The sequence below is a fragment of the Nyctibius grandis genome, chromosome 2 (genome assembly GCF_013368605.1).
Source record: "Nyctibius grandis isolate bNycGra1 chromosome 2, bNycGra1.pri, whole genome shotgun sequence".
Lineage (NCBI taxonomy): Eukaryota > Metazoa > Chordata > Aves > Nyctibiiformes > Nyctibiidae > Nyctibius > Nyctibius grandis.
This window is the reverse complement of record NC_090659.1, coordinates 79882357-79904323: the sequence shown is the minus strand read 5'-3', so window position 1 is coordinate 79904323 and position 21967 is coordinate 79882357. Positions and strand designations below refer to the sequence as shown.

General features: G+C 40.4%; 1 protein-coding gene across 5 annotated transcripts in view; it reads right to left on the bottom strand.

The window, feature by feature from the left end:
* The window catches only part of KLF12 (KLF transcription factor 12), a 256263-nt gene that overhangs the window by 91469 nt on the left and 142827 nt on the right, over nucleotides 1-21967 (bottom strand). For all 5 annotated transcript variants that reach the window (XM_068395214.1, XM_068395213.1, XM_068395217.1 and 2 more), the window contains one exon: nucleotides 1981-2524. In XM_068395214.1, coding sequence (XP_068251315.1) covers nucleotides 1981-2524 — 544 coding nt within the window. The remainder of the gene's footprint in view (nucleotides 1-1980; nucleotides 2525-21967) is intronic.

Below are 21967 nucleotides of genomic sequence, written 5' to 3'. Positions count from 1 at the left end.
TATTATTTATATTGTTTTACATTAAAGAAAGAAAAACACACTCTGGCAAAAGCTGACAAAAGATGACTACCTAGAGTGGACTGTTGCCCATTATTCCTCTATTGTATTTATTCAAATTAACCTGAACATTTATATCAAAAGAACTAGTGATAGCAAAATGGGTATAACTGATGAAAAAAAAAATTACAGAATGCTTAATCCCTTCTTTTTCTTTAGTTGTACATTAATAAATGCTGCAGGGCTGGTTAATGATCTCTGCCAATAACAGCACAAAGGCGATATTGTCAGGGCAGCTCAAGAGGCCTGGAGCTCATGGGCTGAAATCCCAACGGCACATTAAATTCTGGAATTTTGTTGACGAAAACTGGGGTAGCGAAGTTCCAGTTTTACAAGATCAGGAGGTGCTTGCTATAGAGACTACTACCAGATCCAACTAGCACCTCTGAAAAGAAAACAAATGGGAACAATTCTGGATGAGCTCAAGGTCAGGTGCAGCTCAAAGCTCCAAAACCAAAACACAGACTAAAACTTCCCTCTTCTTTCCCCCCAGACAACACGGTTAAAAGTTCTGCTTTCATTCATCATTTCTTGACATAATGGCACAAAGTGCTAAAATTACATCACTGTATGAAGTGCAATAAAACTTCTTAAACCATCATTTTGAGGCTTAAAACAAACCCCAGATCAGCTGTGAGCTCGCTTCCTATGTCCAAGCTTGTTGAGAGGGCACAGTCCACACTTGGGTACTGATGGAACAGGAGGAGAACCAAAGATTTATGGACAACAGGATGCTACTAAAGATCAGAATGATCCATCACTGTAGTCGTGCAGGATAATACACAGTTGCCAGTATATCAAAAACAGACATGAGGGTCGAAGAAAAAAGGTCTTAGTTGTAGAGACCCGTTCATTATACAATTAGGTACACACGAGATGTTATAAGATGTATTACTAAATGCCCTGTAGTCTTGTAAGCCCTAAAGGAAGGTTATCTGTCAATACCCTCCCTTTCCACCTAAAGCAATACCTCATTTCAGGGGAGAATTAGCCATATTTTATTCACTCACACGCGATGAACTTTGAAATGAGTCTCTCTCATTCCCTTTCTCATGTTCCCATCTCTGTCACTAATGTTTTCTTTATTAAGCTATGCTTTTCAAAGTATCTGGGCACATCTGTTTTCTCTTTTCTTCCTCCACCCATCATGTCACCATCTCTAACTTTGCTCCCTCAGTAACTGTTATGTTCTCATTTTTTCTTACTCTCCAGCTCCCCTTTCTGTGTTCTTTGGACACCTCTCCAAGAGTGTATCTGTCCTTCTGGCATGTGCTTTCTTCCTCCCTTCGCACCACCATGTGCCTCTCAGCTCCTGTGTCTGCAAAACTCATTCCCAACATACACACTCCGTGTGGCTTCCTTCCCTTCTGCTGTTTAATCTGGAAGACGAAACCTAATTCAAAGTATTGCACTGCCACTCCTTGAGCTTAATAAAACCTCTCTCTCTGCATCTGCCACTGCTCTTTGGTCCAAAAGCCTTTCCTTCTCATGTTCCTACAACCCAATGATTGCTTTCTCTTTGTATGGAAACAATCTCTCTGACATTCTTTCCCTTGCCAAATCTGTATCACTTGGTGAGTTTTCCATGTTCATTTATTATGTTTTATATATTGTCATTATTCCTTTGTCCTTTATCTTCAGCTTCTGAGAGGGATTTATTCCTCTCAGGACAAAACTTGCCATGAGTTGTCTGAGCACCTAACACCACTGCTGCCCTCAATAATTTAAAATATATTTATTTATGTTAAAGAACATCTGGGATAAGACTTTTAATGGTTCCTCCCGATAGTGTAAGTTATGTGCCTTTTCAGCAAACAACCCTGTAAGTTTGTAAGCTAACAGTTGTATAACTTTGGTATATTTTTCCTCATACAAGAGCGATTTTAGAGATGCCACAGATGCACAAAACTGGTTCCACCTTACCTTTGACGTGGCTTCTCCCATCCTCCAACAGTGGTACTACTATAGTGTTGTTCATATTCCCAGGTGATCTCACAGCTGTATAGACAACAGGTACCGACTGTACCACCACGGGGATACGGTGCACGTGACTCATTTTGTTGGACTGCAAGTTCATGGGGCTTGAAGGTGGTACTGGATGGATAATGTGCAAAAACTGCTGGCCTCCAACACCAGAGGCAGAGGCCACAAGAGGACCTGGAGTTAATACTGACGGTACAGATGCCGCTGAGGATACCGATGTTATTACTGTGGGTGATGAAGCTGGCCGACTAGAAGAAGAAGAAGTAGAAGTAGAAGAAGGGGAGGAGGCTGATGCTGTCATGGAAACTGGTGAAGATGAAGCTGCTGTAGGGGACGACCTGGCTTTGTTTATTGACAAGTCCACTGGTTCAGTCTGTGTTTGGAAATGGTCTGTTGATAATGAATCCTCCGGGGGGTCTGCCTTCATGTTGTTTAGTAATAAGGGTACAGCTTCCATATCTGGGTAGTTGTGGACTTTTGGAGACTGTTGAGGAAGGACAAAGGGACATAGTTACATATGTGGCTAAAGATGACTTGCGCACCCAATTGCTAACACACACGCATGACACAGCTTGGTCCTGAAAGCCACAGGATTTGTTCCTGTTTCTTAAATGACAAACCATGCTAGAAAGCTTTGGCGTGTTCAGTTTGAACAGACCATTACAAAAATAATTCTACTGCCACTTCTTAGAAGGTAGCAGGATTAACTACAAAATCACCCTCTTTCTTTGCACTACCTAAAGTCTTTAGTGGCAAAAATTATAAGATCTACAGAACTTTTTTTTTTATTTTTCCATACTAATTAAGAACAATTTTCCTGACTTCGCAAAGTAATTTTATGCTTTAGACCAACTCTTTCAAAGTTCGTTGGTCTAAATTTATTCTAGACTGGTGCTACCTGCTATTTTTATAGTTTTATTCCTTATTTCCATCATCAAAGAGGTTAATAGAATTTTTGAATAATGCTAGGCCAAAGATAGATCCCTGGAGAAGCTCATTTGATGTATCTTTCCTTTTTGACAGTACATCATTAATAACTACTCTTTAAAAATGTTTTTTCAAGTAATTTTCAATAGGCAGAGCAAGGCAGGCAATGTCCATTGATAACCTGGTAGTTAGACAAAGCATAGCTCTCAGCTCCTCAGCTAAGCACCTCCATGGCACTGCACTGCAGCAGAGCTTCTCTACAGGCACACACATGCTGTTATGTGTTGTGGGATGGAAAACCGACCTCAATAAAAAACATTTGCCAAGCTACTTCAAACCTCACTTGACCCAAAGCAATTATTCCATACACAGATCTAACAAGCAATCTTTTTATGGTACCTAAGCAGCTCTAAATGCATTCTCTCGATCTCTAGATTATAGTATTTACTAAGTATCAAAAAATATTAAACCACAAATATTTTAGTTCATCTACTCTAAATAAGCTAACAATCAAGCAAGCTGTGAATTCACTTTGTGATTTTTATAATCAACTATGTTACATATTTTCATGGAGAACCCTCCTGGTTTTGAGTCAGAGCCAAATTTCATCACAGAATGGAGTTCTGTTGCAAAAGGGAAATAGAAACACTAACATTAAAAATTGTAATAATAACAGCCTAAGTGGATATTACCCCCGGCATGCTGAAAGATGAGATGTTCTAGTAGATCCCATCTATTCAGCTGATTTAGACTGGTTCTTGGATCTGACATTTTCCCCCATTTGAAAGCAAGAACATCTCTGGAACAGTGAGTCTCTTCCTCTATTCACACACAAATCAATTTAAAACAAAGAGACCCCAATTCATCCGGCCCCTGGACCCGGCTGTTCTGCTGTAATACAAATAACAAAAGAAAAAAATCCCTTTATAAAAATAATGGGAAGTTCTCCTGCTAAAAAAGAGAAGAACAGGTCACTTTTCAAAGTGCATAACCAGCTATGACTGACAATATTATGAAAATCTCTTCCTCAAGAAGGCAAAACTGCCTGTAATTAACTGACCAGTGATGATTCCTGGTAACTTCCTCTGAAACACCTTATCCAGGCTACCATCAGTAACGAGATTCTGCATTAGGCACACCATATGTGCCACAATAAAGACAAAACCATAAACACACACAGCACAAGTAGTTCATTTGTCAAATCTTGACAAGTCTTATATGTGCAATGGGCAAACAGATTGGTCCTGCTGAACTAGACAGACTGGTGGTACAGTGAAGACGAGCTAGAGAGGGACACCCTGCACAGGCTGTACCCAAATCTTCAAAAGGCCAAAGGCAACATCTTCTGTCTTAAATGTTTGAGAGAAGGGGGATAAATGGGATCAAGTCACGTACAAGGGAGATGAGGGACCCCTTGTGCACATGGCTGGGCAAGGGTCATCTAGAAGCAATACCAATCACGAGCTCCATCCACAGGGCAGATAAATGTGCCACGGAGGAAATCCTATGTACTTCCAGGCTTTCCCTGGGTGCCAGAGGCAGATTTTAGGTTGACCCAATGCCACCCGCCTCAGCAGCACAACTTGTTACTCTGTGAGCTGAAGGGTGGATTACCCCACTGTCGCTGTCCTCCACTGCTCTTCAGAGCACCCCGGCGTGCTCTGAGGATGCTGGGAACTTGACGTACCTAGCGTATGCACGTCAGACTGCTCCTAGAAGTCTTCTGACTTCTGGGATACTTCTGAGACTGGACACAAGGGATCCACATGGACCTCGAAAGGAGTCCATCACCAAACTGAGTACAGTCTGCTCCAAAGTCCCACCTGCCTTTGTAGCAAGCAGCATTGGGTCCCTTATAGGAAGAGTAAGAAAGAAGCTCAAACCTTTATGCAGCTGATGCCACGCAAAGTACTTGTTCCATAGGCAGAGTCAATTGTCTTTGAGACAAAGCACAGGTCATGACTTACAGATTCTTCTAGACTGTGCTAAGAACAGGTCTTTGTTTTATTATAGTAATTACACCTAGTCTTTTGGGAATAAAAAAAAAAAAAAAGGAAAAAAGTATCATATAACTGCAGTCTATCATACAAATCACTTCCTCTTTTAATAGCTCTTCTGCATTTACTTTGGTACTACACATTCCTTATATTGCACCTACTTTTCGGTAGGTACCCTCTTCTTGTCCAGATGCTGCTGGAGGGGCCATTCAGTCTCTATGTACTACGGTAATACAGTTGATATTATTATTTCAGTCTTCAGTAGTGAAACTAAACACGAAACCTTTATAATCCCTTCATGAATTTCTCCAAATGGGATGAAAACTGGTATGCCCTTCAATGACTTTCTTTCCCTGCCAAAACTCTAAGAACGCCCTTTCTTTGGTAAATTCAGGCTGTGACTGATGTCAGTCGACAGCACAAAAGACAGCAGGATCCTTATCAAAACAGGTTTGTACATCCCATACTTCAGATAAAAATTGTAAACAAGTCTTATATTTTGTCCTGGTGGTGGTGAACAAGGAGATCTTCCCCAACTGTAGCTCTCTTACAGTGACCTACAAGTGGTATAGATGTTTCTCCACGATCTTGGATTTTATCTAAGCTGTCAAAGCTCTATTTAAACTGTATTTGAATCAAAACTTTGAACACTAAATTATAATTATTTTCTGAAAATGCACAGTATATGCAAACCTTTCCCAACAATGACTATTACAGAATTAGGAACTACATGATGAAGAGTAACAACAAAGCCAAAAGGGATGGCTGAATTCTCAGCATGCTACTTCTTAGCATCTCCCCACAATATTATTAACCAAGAATTAACTGTTCATTTCCCTAGACAATGAGTGCTGCCATTAGTTATATTTAATGGAACCACACTTTTTCTAATTGAGAGGATCACAACACTATGGCTGGGATATTCAGAGATGTACCTTCAGCTATTCTGTCACCTCATAAAATCATCTGGATGAAAAACAAATGGTTGCGTGTTTTTTATCCTGTCTCTCTGTTCCTGCCTTTCTATCCTCATCTAGTAAACTGAGCTTCTTGTGGTGCTGTGGGCTCAGCTGATCGCTAGTTTGGGCGTCTGCAACAGGTTTTCCCCATCTGGCTCCCAAAAGTGTCTGCATTGGTTTTGCAAACTTCATTTTGGTTTTAGGGGTCTAAACTCTGTTGAGAGTTTGACAGTTTCCAGAGTGCTTGGTGGCTTAGAAAGGGGTCAGCCTGAGGTCCCTGTAACCCAGTGGGCTGCCTTGGACACCAGCCCAGACCATGGGAATACAACATGAGGGGGTACAGCTCCACACAGCTTCCCTCATCTCACTGCTCCTGCCTGCTGGTAGAAAGGAGAGGGACAGCTCCAGCCCTGCCTCCAGCTGGGACTCAGAGGCAAATCTCAGCAATGCCTCTCTCTGCAACGCCACCATCACAACCTTATGCTGTTCACCATCCACTCAAATCCAGGCTGAAACAGAACTGGAAGGCAGGTTAGGATGGCTCGCTGCTAGAAAAGGCTTTTTAATAAAGCTGCAACCTCTACTAGTCAGTGCTCTTGGCTCACGCTTTTTGTGCCTGCCCTTTAAAGCTGCACACCAATATTCTCTGCAGTGCTCCGTTTCATTAGCTTGCCATTAATAAACGCCACCAGGAACATAACACATGACTTCCCTATTCACAAAGCTTTTTGTGGCTGTGCAGAACAGCATTCCTTACTGCTGGTTTCCCCGATCATTATGGAAAAACAACCAGCCAGCCACACAACCAGCCACAAGACCCCGAGCGAAGCATGATGAAGTTATGGCTGATAACGTGTTATTTGCTGGATCGCCATCCCTTCCTGCACAGTTCTACTTCATCTTCCTTCCAGGCCCCCGAAATCCACCTCCTCTTAACTTACTTTAGGGTAAATTTTGCAACAGACCCTTCCCACTCTCTTATTCTACTCATGGCAAACTTCTCTGTGTACCAGTGTTGTTTCCACATCCATAACCAAGCCATGAAGAGCTCATAGTTTCCACATAGCTGAGGTTAAAACCAGTGAAAAAGCAAAGATCATTTTGTTTTCAGCAACTCATCCTGACGCCTTGCAGTTCATCAGCTTCACAGGGTACTAAGCTCCAGTGGGTCCTTATGCCTTTGTGGGGTTTTATTGCTCCCTCACAACAGAGTTTACGAACCTCCAACAACCAGCTGTCAGCTTTTAAAGCGTTCTTCCTTTCTGGCAGCAATCTCCCAAGGTTACACAATTTGTAAGAAAGCATACCAAAAAAGCTGTCCTTGATGACGGAAACCAAACAGACTAAATTTAGCATTTATAAAATAAGCTGGCTTTGAGGACAGGAAGTTAAAAAATAAATTGCTAAACATTTAACTCTTCAGTCAAATCACACAAACCCCCTTCTTGGTTGACATTGTGCTGCCCCAACTCATTCTGCTCTGGCAGGAGAAATTTCAGGCACGATGATTTTGTTTTGTCAGAGTTAAAGGAGAGTGAGATGAGAAAAATCATACTCCTTTTGAAAAGCTACCCACAAATTTTAACCGTGTCATTGCCACTGCCATACCAAAATACTGAGTCTTGGTGGTGCAGGCATGCAGTCTTACTGTGCCCAGCTATAGCAGCTTTCAGCTCTGATCATCGTGCTCGGAGGCTGAAAACGAAATAACCAGGAATATTCTGCAGGTTACAGATTTTCTAACACTTCACAGTAAAAGAAACACATGCTAGGTTCAAAATGACAAAAAAGCACCTGATCTAGCAGAAGTAATTTTGCTTCTGCATAGCACGCAGATGTGCTTACAACTCTAATGCCATTAGACAGGCGTGCAGGTCGATTGGATTTAGGATATGGTGTGCTCATCTTCAGTACACAATTTGGTTTTTATAATGAAAATGGAATACTTTCCTAATCTGTCCTGTAGATAAGGGTAGAAAGCTCATCCTCTCGGAACTGCAATTCTGCAGGTGCTTGCCATGAAGCATATCTGCCTGTATCAGTTTTCTCCTGTCACACCCTGACTAGCCACTTGCAGAGCATGAAAGGTTGGCACAGGGTTAGCTTGGGTAAGTAAAGTAGCAGCTTGGGCACTTCAAAGAGCCCTGTAAGTTATGGCCCAAGTACCCAGACCCTTACTCAGAGTCTTTTTTGGCTTATCTTGCTAATCTAGGAGTGAACTCTTTTTAAAATTACAGGAAGAGATGGTTTTGAAAACACCTTCCCGTCATGAGAAATTACATTCACAATACTCCCATGTTTCCACCCAAAAATCGCCAGTTCAACCAAAGTTAACAAAATACTCTTAAGAAAAGGGAGAAGCAATAAAACCTGCAAAAAAATGAACTAAGCAACCTCTAGTTGAAACACTCTGCTATCCCTCTGAAGAGACATCCGAGACTCAGCTATGCTGACTTTGAGATGTGGCTATCATTATTAATCTGTACATAAGGGGTACATCAGTACAGCGGTAACAGACAGCTATATAAAATCAGAAGGGTGAACATGTAGATAGCTGAGAACTAAAACTGAGCAAAATACTTAAAAATTTGTTTACGAATGCAGAAGCACCAAGCGAACAGGCATTTGTGCCTTTCTGCTCCAGGCTGCTGCTGCAGGCTTCCCCAGGCTGACAGAACTGCTCAGCTCAGATTCGTTGGACAAATGCAGGAGGTCACGCTGAAGAAGAAAGCAAAATGCAAGGCAGCTGGATCTTTCTCCTCTTTTTCTGGAAGCATAAATTAAAAGTGACTTACTATCAGTTTTCAAGAAACGATTGCTCAGAGTCAAGGTTAAATTTTTGTTCCAAGGTAGAAGAGAGAACGGCACTCCCAAGTAAGGTTGAGTAAGACTCTCTTATAACAACTCCCATTGAAGCTTTTCTAAAAAACAGCAGCTGGCACCAAGAAAGACAGAGGGTAGAGTCCAGGAATTATTAAAATTAGAAGACGTTCAATGAAAATGCATTTAAACAAATTGGAATTGATTCAACATGAGAGACTGAGAAATACCCACTTTAAAGTACTCGTGATTCACTTAATGTATCATTACCTCTGCATAACACTTGGATGTTTGATTTCAAAGTGGATGTTTCCAACCCTCAAGGCCTAAAAATAAAATTTCTATTCTCTTTGTGAGTCTGAAGAGCCAAAAGAAACTCAGCACATGCTATTGAGGCTCAGGTGGCCTTTGTTAGCAGTGTTGCTAAATGTGTAGAACCTACAGAAGATGCCTCAAAATAAAACAGAATTAACTAAGAGTTGGGGAGACCAAATTAAAACCAACCATTCATACATAGGCAAGCAAAATGCAAGCTCCAAGGCTGTAAAAATTATCTTTTAACTTTTCCTGAACAGTCACACTACGTTGTTATTCTACAACTACTTCAACAATAAAAAAGTACCATGTTCTGCAACCTTTAGTAACAGCTCAAACTAGGACTGGGGAAACGTGATTCAAAATGAAAGGAGATCCCTATGCAAACAGCATTAGTTTTTAAACATGTTTACCAATGAACGCAAATACAACCAGCGTGAAATGACTTATTTTTAAATAATACATTTGCAAAGACAGAGTAAGCATTAAGGTTATTTGGCATTTAACTCTCCTGTCCCAAACCTGACACATTTACCAAAGGGTTTCTCCAATGGCATAGAAGGAGAACAAATGATTACAGACTTCTACAGCCCAATAAACTAATCAGCCCCTGTACTATCTAGTACATTAAATGTAAAAATTATACATTTCTTGAACATGAGGCCAAATTCTCAGTATCTCAAACTCTATGTGGGCCTGTGGTGAATTTTTGAAAAGCAACAAAACCTACCCCCTCGATCCCTAAATCATTAACACATTCAGAAAACAAGCTGTTCAGCATAGATGTGTTATGTACATTTGAGCAGTGTTACTAGAATGCTCTATCAAAGGAAGAATCTGTTGAAAGAAACTAATTTATGCCCATTGCTACGACACAACTCTTCAAGAGAAACGAGTCTAACAAAGGTGTGGAATAAGAGTATTGTAAAACTTTGTTCGCAATATGACTTGCTTAAGCACATAAAGAATACTGATAATATACTTGTATTCCTTGTACTAATCCATTTTAGATTTGAGAATAATTTCTGAACAAATGGCAGACCCCTAAATAATTGTTAAAGAGGAGGTAAAAGACTATGAAAAAATATCTTATTGCCCCCAATTCAGAATTATTCTTGGGATTTAAAAAAAAATGTTAGTTTATAAAATCCCAGACAACAAGAATTTCACATATCCACTTAGCAGCTCTCCTTATAAGTTAATTATAAGGTAATTCTTCCTCTTTTTAATTTCATAGAATCATAGAATCATTTAAGTTGGAAAAGACCTTTAAGATCATCAGGTCCAACCATTAACCCAGCACTATGAAGTCCACCACTAAACCATGTCCCTAAGCACCACATCTATACCTCTTTTAAATACCTCCAAGGATGGTGACTCCACTACTTCCCTGGGCAGTCTGTTCCAATGCTTGATAACCCTTTCTGTGAAGAAAGTTTTCCTAATATCCAATCTAAACCTCCCCTGGCGCAACTTGAGGCCATTTCCTCTTGTCCTATCGTTTGTTACCTAGGAGAAGAGACCAACACCCACCTCACTACAACCTCCTTTCAGGTAGTTGTAGAGAGTGATAAGGTCTCCCCTTAGTTCTTTATTTTCTCTAGTCCAATTTTAAATCAGAATCTTTCCATTTAGTTTATCCAAAAACTATGCATAAAAGAGTGCTATGATTTAAATGAGATTACCTGAGTTAATAAATCTGAGTCCTTGATGTTTACATTAGAAAATAATAAGAAAAAACATACTAGACATACACTGGGATTTTTAAATTAATTTGGTTTCGTCAATCTACACTAGTTACTTAGCCTAAGATGGAATACATCAGGAACTTTCTGCAAGTACCTACCAATCAGGTGTGCTGCTAGAGGGGTCTATCAAACTAGCAAGGCTTAGTGAAAGTAATTTTTTTTAAAAAGTACTCAGCAGCATTTACATTTCTAGTTGAAAATATTCAAATTCTATTCTAAGATTTATTTTTATCTGACATGGAAGCATTCACTGTCTCCACACAAACCAACTTGCACTGAAAAACAATGAAAGCCTTAAGAACAATTTGCAACCAATAGTTTGCTGAAGATCCACAAGTTAAAATTTTGATGCAAAGATTTGTTATTTTCTTACTCTGCACATCATCACAGAATATTCATAAATGTCTTAGCAAAAAAGGACTATGACAAAATCATGCATGAAACTATTATTTATACCTTTTAACCACCCGCAAGCTGTTGCCCAGCTCCAGGCAAAACTCAGCCATGTCCCCACCAGCCTTGGAGCTCAGCACTCCCAAACTGATCTTGAAATTCCAAGTCATTCCTTCTTGGGCAAGCAGTGCCAGATACCGCAAGAGGACTCTGTGCACCCGGTAAATCCAGATGGTGTAAAAAAGGCATAAAAGACCAGACAGTTAATTCTTTTCAGTTATTCCTCATTACCCAGTCTTGCTCGCATGTCCTCTGAGGAATGAAGATACCAATGAACTACTTCAACAATTCTACAGCTATCTGATAAATAGATCAGGAGTGGTGGTGGTGGTGGAGATGTCATGCTTGAAACTCACATCTAATATGTTATCCACACATTGCAACCGGGTTTCTCTCTGTCTCTCTCTACTTGTCTTTGTTCATCTTAATTTCCACCAGAAGCATTCATTTTCCTAAATGAACCTCCTTCTTCTGTTTACTGTCCTTCAAGCTGAGGTTTAAGTTCATTTTGTTCTTCTGATCTCTCAACTGAGATTGCATCTCAGTTTCAACACACTTTTCTTCACTAAAATAAATACATTGAGTAGAACTAACTGTAGTTAGGTCTCACTGAAATTAAGCCTTTCAGTGGTTTGGAGGGAGGAAAAAAAAGTTCACTTCAGAGAGAAAAAGTTTAAATAAGTTTTTACTAAAAATAGCACTTTCCAGTGTCTGTTCCTTGAACAGACTTTCAGGACACCTACCCCAGAACTGGCTGTCCATCCTAGTGAAACATGCCTGGTACTGTTCGCTGACACTGAGGGTCCACAGACTGAATCTCTATAGCCAAAACCTCTCGTCCTCCAAGCACAGGTTGCTCTACCCCAGGCTCATTAAACTGGACATGACGTGCTCACCTCTAACCCCCTGAAGTCCTCCTCCTGCTTCCCACTGCTGCCCTTCCTCTGGGACCGGGCAGCACCAAGAAGGACGTCAGCTGACCTCAAAGAAGGAAAAAGAGCCAAATTTGGGAGGAGAAGAATAACACTGGTTGGAAAAAAGCCCTACAGAGGCAGATAAAATGCAGAGATTGGGACCGGCGTTGTCTGAAAGAGGAAACTGATAGCAAGTCCTGCCTGGGAAGGCTGGGATACCATCAGCAAAGAGACCGGGGCTCCAAGAGGTTATGCGAGGTGAGTCTGCACATTAAGGAAATCAGGCATTTTAAATCCTAAGCAAGCCACTAGGTCACCTAATGTCACCTCAGATGCAACTGGGAGGACTATGAGATGAATATGAGGGTGGGAAGGAAATGGTGTCCATATCCCTGGGTGGTGGCGTTGGCTGGGAAGGCTGTGGGGTTTGGCTGGATGTGAAGACAAACAGCCCATCCTGGAGGAGAGGAGAAGGGTCAAGCTTGGAGTGACCGGACAAAAGGGTTTGTGGCAAGTAAAGCAAAATGCCCTGCCAGTGCCTGGCATGGGACCCAAAGCCGCTGAGGTTCACCATTCCTCTGCTGTCAGCAGATATCCCTGTCAGCAGATATCCCTGAAACCCGCTGGTGAAACATCCCGTACCTCCGCAACACCCGTCCACAAAAAAGGAAGACAAGAAGTGCGTATTGCCATGATTGCCCACTACAGGGTCTGATTGAAGTTAGCACAGACAGTTCTCTTCCTAACCCTGCCCAAAGGCCGATTGCTTCATCTTTCAGGCTTACTAATGTTCTTTTCACATAGCTTTTGGGAAGGGAGAATTGGGATGGCTATTTTTTATTTTTTTCCCCCAAAAGTATAAGTGCTATTATACAAACTATGAATACGTATATTTGGAAAATTAGGTTTTACTGCCTCTGGAATAGATTTTGATTCAACTCACTGACCTGGTATGTCACAGTACTTACCATTACAGAAGAAAAGACCAAGAATAAAAACCTAACCCTCTTTGTGCACCTTTTCTGAGTCTTTACACATATTACAAAAAATTACAGTTAAAGGCTAAATAAAATAGGACATGGATTATGAGATGGACAACCTATTGACACCATACGTGGACCAGCAGACAAACACTCAGGTACACACCATTTAACACAACACTCTGCACCTGACTCTGAAGGCTTCCTTGTTTCAGTTCTTATCCTAAGGCAATAATAACCAGTTACTGATAATTGCAAACTGATTAGTCTTCAGAAATCTCCTTTAGATAGGGATAATAGAGACTACTTCCACTTTACAGAAGGGAAAATGTAGGGGGCGAATCTCAAGAGTTTTTCCAGTACTACAATATCAAAGTTTAGAGTTACAACATTAGAGCCAAAACATTACAATACTCAATAAAAAATTAAATGCATTCTAACCATGAAGCCCTAGTTATATTATTTTATTCTTTCTGATTTTTAAGTGTACAGAATGTGTCATAGAACAGAATCTATCATTATTCACAATAATTTTCATGCTCTAAAGTAAAGCCTGCAGTGTGTATCTATAACAACTCTCATTATTTGAAACTATTACATCTGAAATCTGAGACAATTGTAAACATTCATATTCTTATTTCTTCATACCTTTAATCTAAACAACAATACATATCTCAGCAACTGGACTAAAACAAACTGAAACTGATTACTTTTTTTAATAGCTAACAATATCACAGTGATTTTTATTACACAGCAGAAGAAACTAGGTATTTACTTGTTTTTCTCAGAACAGAGTAATACAAAACTAATATGATCACTATGTTATTAGTTATGGATGACATCACTCTAAGTTTGTTCCAGAAGACTAATTGTTTTTAAACAGAGGAAACATCAATTTTCGCAGAAGGTGTTTGTAACAGCAGCTTAATAACTTTTCATTTCCTAAGCTTATATCAACTTTGGAATATATGAAAGTCCCTAAAATTAAATTCTGTTAGAGACAAAATTGTTGGGTTTTGACAACAAGTAATACATATAAAATACCAGTTTAGACACCTGAAGCTAAACTCTTGAGTCCCATTAGAAAATATATATTTTAATTTAATGGAAACTTCTTATATACTCCCCATGGTGAGAGAGGCAAGAATGCACAAACTATTTCTCCTGCTTGTCCAGAGAAGAAGTGGAAGAAATGGAAAAGGGAAAAAGCACCCTTTTATTTTGGTCCACAAGTTGTTTTTCCACAGAATGAAAAGTTTTATTTTATTTCCAAGCTCTTTAAAAGTTTCTGTTTTTAAAAAAAAAGGGGGGGGGGGTGAATGTTAAAATGAACCATCATTAATGATGCAGGTTGACCCATTTCATATTTAGGCAGTCAAAGAACGCACATCAGCTATCTTCTGATCTTTTTGTTATTTCTCTACCCATTATAATAAGCTAGTGAATTTGAAATCAATTCCCAAAAGTTTTTGGTTGACCTAAATCCCTTTTCCCTGCCTCCTCCTCCCTTTCCTTTGTTACCAAAACAACATTTTGTACAAACTTTACCCTTGGCTCTTTCACTAAGTCAAATGATTTGGGCTCAATTCAGATACCCAGGCACATATGAGACCTCCTGATGTTCGGACGACAGCACGGAGCTGAGAGACAGGCTCCAGCACCCTTGTGGGGAGGGGCTGGCAGCGGCTGGGGTACACCAGCACACCTCAGAGGGCACAAGGAGATGATGCTGGCAGCCGAGCAATTTGCTACCTACGAAATCCCAGCAAAAGACGCACACAAGCACCTCCTGCAAGCATGGGAGGCAGAAGAAAAAAGGTCATGCTTTGCTTCATGCTAGTAAAAAGGTTCTGTAATGCTTTTTCATTTTTAATACAGAAATAAACACACTGCCTGCTATATGATGTTGTGCAACATCACAAGAGTGGTGTAAGTTTAAGCACTGTCAGACACACCCACATTAGATGCAACAGGACACACCTGGCACTGGCCATGGACCTAATGTTTTGCCACATCGTTGAAATTACTCCCCACATTTGAACCAAAATTATTGTTATGGTCAAAGAAAAATGGTCCTCAACTCCATGTCTCCATCAACTGAGAATTTATTGTTGCATTTTACATGCATACACAAACACACGGATTTGCGCTACTCAACAGCCAAAGCTTACGTGAAGGATCCAAAGCTACTAAGCATCTCCACAAGACTTACTGTTGAAGGAGCACCACTGCTTAATACGCAAGAGTTGATCCTTGCATGTGTGCTGCTTCGCTGCTCTGAGTGCGAAGGAAGACTTGAGTTACACGCAAAACCTACGTGCTAATTTACTTTGGGAGGGGTGCGTGAGGTAACTTTAAAAGTAGCAATTGAATCGTTCTATTTTTCCACTAACCACTGTTACCGTGCACAACCAAATGAAGACGAGCACACCAAATACATCTCTGAGTAGACATACTCAAGCTTCTGCTTCTCCTGAGACACAGACACTACTACTGTTGTTGACACGTGGGTCTTATGTTTAAGCTATTTTATAGCACTAATTAGAACTGACAACTCTTAATATATTACAAATTAAATAGGAGAATTCACACTTAGGTTTAGGGTTTTTTTTCCCACTGAATTAAAGAGTATCTCTAGCTTTAATATATATATAATTGCATGTTACAGCCATGAAAATCTAACACAGTAAAACTAAAAGCTGTGAAGTGCAGCTGTTTCATACAGGGCTTGGCATCTAACAAGTTTTCTTCAATAATTCAAGAGTTTTGCACTCAAGCAATACAGAAGACAGTTTCTGACACAGAGCAACACCTGAGCAGATAGGACCACGGTTCCTCTGAGGTGTGACCTGGGGCAGAGTCACAATGTAATTGCTCTGATTACACCTCAGGTACCCCCTTCTAAATGTCAGTACACTCACCACTTTTGCTTCATTTCACCTCTAATATCCTTCACACCTACACATGAAGGAATCACAGAATGGTTTGGGTTGGAAGGGACCTTAAAGATCATCTAGTTCAATCCCACTGCCATGGGCAGGGACATCTTTCACTAGACCAGGTTGCTCAAAGCCCCATCCAACCTGACCTTGAACACTTCCAGGGAGGGGCTATCCACAACTTCTCTGGGCAACCTGTTCCAGCGTCTCAACCTCATCGTGAAGAATTTCTTCCTTATGTCCAATCTAAACCCACCCTCTTTCAGTTTTAAAACTGTTACCCCTTGTCCTGTCACTACAGGTCTTGGTAAAAAGTCTGTCTTGGTCTTTCTTATAAGCCCCCTTTAAGTACTGAAAGGCTGCAATAAGGTCTCCCCGGTGCCTTCTCTTCTCCAGGCTTAGCAACTCCAATGCTCTGAGCCTTTCCTCATAGGAGAGGTGTTCTATCCCTCTGATCATTTTCGTGGCCCTCCTCTGGACCTGCTCTAAATGTCCTCCTTATGGTATTCTCATTCCACAGCAGAGATTATCCTTCTTGGTTTGGTACAGAGATAACACCTCCCTCACTCGCCAAAAGATATTTTAGAGGAACAGTGATGGTATAAATGAAAATCACTCCCTGATGGCATATATAACACCCTTTCGCAATACTCTCCTTGCTGCTTCAACAGCTTGTCTAGTCCATGATTTGCAATCCATTACACAGGGGCAAGTTTGCCAGATATTGCTCATCTTTACAGATACGCTGGCCATGGCAAAGAGCTTGCGACTACTTCCCAAGCAACGAACTTCTCAGTAACTGCCACACCAACAAGGAATAACACGTCTACCATGTGCATCTCCAACTGTGAACAGGCCAGTTTTCCAAAGAAATGTTGAAACAGCTATGAAAATGAGCATGTATGGAAAATTCTTATGACAAGGAAGGTTACTTACGCCCTCATTAGCTACAGACTAGAAAGATCTAAGCACTCTGGATTAACTTTATAAGAAAAAAAAAAATCCTCAACAAATAAAAGCCATCACACTGAATAGAAACGCATCTATCTTAGCTAGCAGGAAAGTGGTCTCTCAGAGCAGCAGAACATCCCACTGCCTGTCCTGCTGGTGCTAGGCTAAGCCACCCAGCACTTTCACCAACTGCCATCAGACTCCAGAACTGGAGTCCTCTTCTACAACCCTGCAGTCCCTCCTGGAAACAAAGAAGGTGCAGTCAGGAAACCTGAGTCCCACATCGACCTTTGTTTTGCATTTTATAGGCAAATAATTACTATTCCTCAATGAGGAGACACTGAGGAGGAAGTCTTGAGTTCTGGTCTCGTGTTATTTTAGATAATCACTGGATGAAATCAACGCAGGGTATGTTGTAAGCAACATGTGAGATTGTGTGAGCCCACCTTCCTCTAGCATAGCTGTCAGCAACATCTGGTCTGTGTGCCAAATGTGGCATGTGGGTAGACTGAATAGCACACAGCAGGAATTTGATGCTAAAATCATCTGTCTCTCATAGAATCAAGATGTCATGAATTACTTGCTTGGTAATACATGTCCAGTTAAGAGAAAAATTCTGTTGAGAACAACACTGAAAATTTGTCTAGCACGTAAACTACAATCACAATATTCTCTCTCTCTCTCCCCCCACCCCGTCCCCCCTCCCCCACATCCTGTAAATCTTAAAACCTGTAAAGCAGACCAGTTTGAAAAGGGTGCATCAGAAGGATCCCATCTCAGAACACCCTCATAACAGCACCTCGTAAACCATAAAAAGCCTTATAAATAGAGCTCTCCTTGCAAGTGCAGGAGATGGATTTGAATCTCTTCAGGCACCGCTGCAAACGGAATGCAGGTCTTCCACATCATTAGTGATTAAGTGACCCATGCCTCTAGGTAAAAAAGGGCAGGAACATTACCTGCTATTTCTGTATTTTAAACTACAGAAATTTTAAAATACAGGGCATCTAAAGCAGAGTCTGAGTCAGAGCGGTACAAGTTTTAACATCTCAACTATCACGTCAGATATCCTCCCCAGGAGATCTACAGATCACCTCTCTTCCTAGTCCTGATTAGATGTACACATCACTGAGCTGCTCTGCCTTTTGAAAGGACCACATACACATAAACAAGATTTTAGACTCTAAGAAATGTAATGTATTATTTTTGTTGTTTTAAAAAAAGATTACATTCCTCCAAATTTTTGTGGTTAAACAGAAGATTTAAAGATTTCTGGTTTCAGTTCTGGCACCGAAATCCCTATTGATGTTCCACTTCAGGAACAGGTCAGGCTCAATGCCCATTTATTTTGCTGTGTAGAGATTCAGGAGAAAAGGAAAGCCAGATTCACACGTGTGTATAACTAGGTGTCCAAGCGACTAGCTGACATGGACATCATTTAACACGACAACAGTGCTGTGAAAAGACTGTTTATAATCCCACTACAAGGTTTTAACAGAATGACTCACAGTTAATATAAACCCAGGTGGTCTTCGCAGACAGATGAGGTACTTCATCATTTTACAGGGCAACAAGAACTCTGATATACAAGGGCCTATTCCTCAAGTGCACCGAGCATTTCTGAGGAAACTGTTTAACTTCAAACCAAACGACTCTACAGCTTAGGACAGCAATTTATATTCAACTACTACCTAATCTAGTACCTGCATAGGATATAACTGATAGCTTTATTGCTTTATTATCCTGGAATGTAATGACAAGCTTTATCACCATTTTTTTCCCATCCCTCCCTTTTAAAAAGTGGGTTGTTCTTATATGGAAGGAAAATTACAGTTATATTTTATTGTCTGTCACAGATACTTTAAATTTTATAAAATCGCAGTAAGTTAATGATACTGAAAGGTCATCATTTGGACTTTAGAAAGCCAGCTTTATTAGCCCAAAGACTAACTACAGTGGGTGTGCTATGTGGAGAAATACAACAAAGCTGATGATACACTAGTAGGTTGAAGGAAGCAGATTTTGCTTGCCAAATTCTAATTTTGTTTTGTATGTGAATGTATCATCCTCTAAAATTTGCTTATTTCCTTTCATGATGTATTATGTGTTCAGCAGAAAATTAGACAGTGGATCAACCCAGACACCAGTCCTGTGGGATGCAGGCATTCCTTAGAGTGACCAGGGCTGCTGCTGAACCAACTAATGACTCCTATTCTGAGCAAGCAGCTTTCCAAATGGCCAAGGAAGCCAGCTTACCAATTGATCCACTCTGACTATTAAAAATATGTCCCAACAGGGCTGATAGTTAAAACAGTAGGGCCGGCTGGCTGCCAAAAAAAATGACTGAATGTGAGAATCTATTGAGGGAAATCTCAGGTTATTTATTCATACTCAGCATCTCAAAAGAGAAAACATTTGTTTAAGCCAGAATTTGCAGACTGTGCTCTGCTTCAGGCATCCATGCTATTTCAAAATGCTGGCCTTGATGTATCTAAATGTGAAAAATTAAGGAACCTTAATAAGACAAAAACCCCAAACTTTTTATAGTTATTACGTAAGATATAAATCCAGGAAAAAGGAGAAGTTTGGCAAGAAAAACCTAATTCATGCTTTGCCTTCACCCTACCTGTCTCCAGAGACTCCTCCATACAGAACAATATTAACGCATAGGATACAGCTGATCTTAGAAATATCGATTACACACGAAAATCATGACATTTCAAATCACATCTTCCTCACATCCTGAAGTAACAGAATACTATCATAGAGAGAAATGTTTATCATTGTGAGGCGAAGCCAGTTATCTCTGGAAAATTAGTTTACTATGTAAGTCTTTCAAGATACAGAAATACGTCTTACAACGATAATGCAGCACTTGCAATAGCAATTGTGTACAATGAAGATGGCAAATACAGTAACTGGTTGTTCTTGGAAAGGTATCGTTAAGTTCATGTTGAGTTCAATAAGTCTCTCCTGCTTGAAAGATTGTGAATGATGTGAAACATTTTTTCCAGTATTCTCCTTACAGATTAGCTTCGCCCAGTAAAAGAACTAGTCTGGCTATTCTCAAAGAAGCAGTCAAATCCTCCTGGGGAACAGACGTCTTTCGGTCTTGCTTCAGACTTTCTCAGAAAGGCCAAACCCTTGGTATATAAATAGTGAGAAGTATGCCACTCATTTTCTCTCCACATACATTTTTGGTAATGACACAGAACACTGTAAGAATTAAGGAAGAAGAAAAAAGATCCACAAAATGACATGAAATGGTGAGAAATGTTAATAGATTCACCCATTTAGTTCATCTAAGTTATAACTAGAGGATCTAAGAAAGAAAATTAGGAAAAGCAAGTCCTCCGCTTTAAATTCCCAAACAGTGTCTGTACACGTGCGTACACATACAAAGAGGGAGAACATTGCTGGGCGAGATGATCTCAAAACCACAGCTAGCACTGAACTTTCTTTCCTCAAACAAAAGGACATAAGGCAATAAAAATTCTCCCAAACCAGAACACAACATCTTAAAATCCAGAATATATCATCCATTTCAAATGTCATAACATGGTATTTCTGATATGTTACTGCTATTGATGAATTAATCTAGACAAAACAGCTTCCTTAACAGATAAGTAGCTTATGACATTTGAGAGGCACTTAGTTATCAACTATTATTCTGCTTATGGTACTCATGGGTCAACATGCCTCTTGAAATCTTGCTGTGAGTTTTGAGAGCTGGTTTTCAGTCCACTTTAAGTTAACTTAACCACCAAATAAACTCGATAAAACACTACAGCTGAAGCCAATGAACCAACATAATAAAATCCAGAAAATTTACTGATGGTGAAAGAGGCATGTCAAACTGCTTTAATTATGACAATAAAACAACAAAATGTGCGTTAGACTTAATTAGCCTGTATGAATATTTGAAGAGAGTGTATTTTGAATATTGTAAAAAAAGCACTGACACCTGCCATCATACAGGTGTGCCACAAACAGATTGCAGGCAGGGATAATATTCCCCACTCCTGTATTTGGATGTCTACAATCTAAATGTTGGCACGTGAGCTATAGAGTTTAACCTTTGACTATAGTCAGTAAAGCACAGAGAGGCCAGAGAGCTCCTGGACAGAGTGGAGCTGCTGTCTCCCTGAGGACAAGATCAGCCCTCCAGGCTCTGGGCTTCCAGCGAGAAAGTAACAGGGTAACTTCCACCAAGGGGTAACAGTTTTAAACTGAAAGAGGGTAGATTTAGATTAGATATTAGGAAGAAATTCTTCACTGTGAGGGTGGTGAGACACTGGAACAGGTTGCCCAGAGAAGTTGTGGATGCCCCCGCCCTGGCAGTGTTCAAGGCCAAGTTGTATGGGGCTTTGAGCGACCTGGTCTAGTGGAAAGGTGTCCCTGCCTGTGGCAGGGGGGTTGGAACTAGACGATCTTTAAGGTCCCTTCCAACCCAAACCATTATATGATTCTGTGAAAGCTTCCCCTTATTAACCACGTCCAACCACCAGCCTATGTACACATGCACTAAAATGGGCTAAAGCTAAGGTAAGAAAACACATCACTCGGAGATTTTTCTACTGTTCCACCTGTATAATGGAAGAAGGCTACTCTTGCCATAATCACAACATGCAAAGGGATAATCAAGGTTTCAGACGGGGAGCCGTATACTCAGCCCTTTCTGCTTCCTAACTGTAGACCTCAAGCTACAAAATGAGTAAGTAACAAAAAACGGGAGCAAAGTGCCTCAATAAAAGAGAGATCCTCATTCAGAAAGTCTTATTTCTTTGATCTGCCAACATCCCCTTTGTTTTGTCCAGATCAACCTTCGGCCAAAGGGAAGCATGGTCAGAATGTGGCTGAAGTAAAAACATAAAGAGCACAGCAGGAAGCAGAAATAGCACAATGTTACTCAACCAAACTAAAA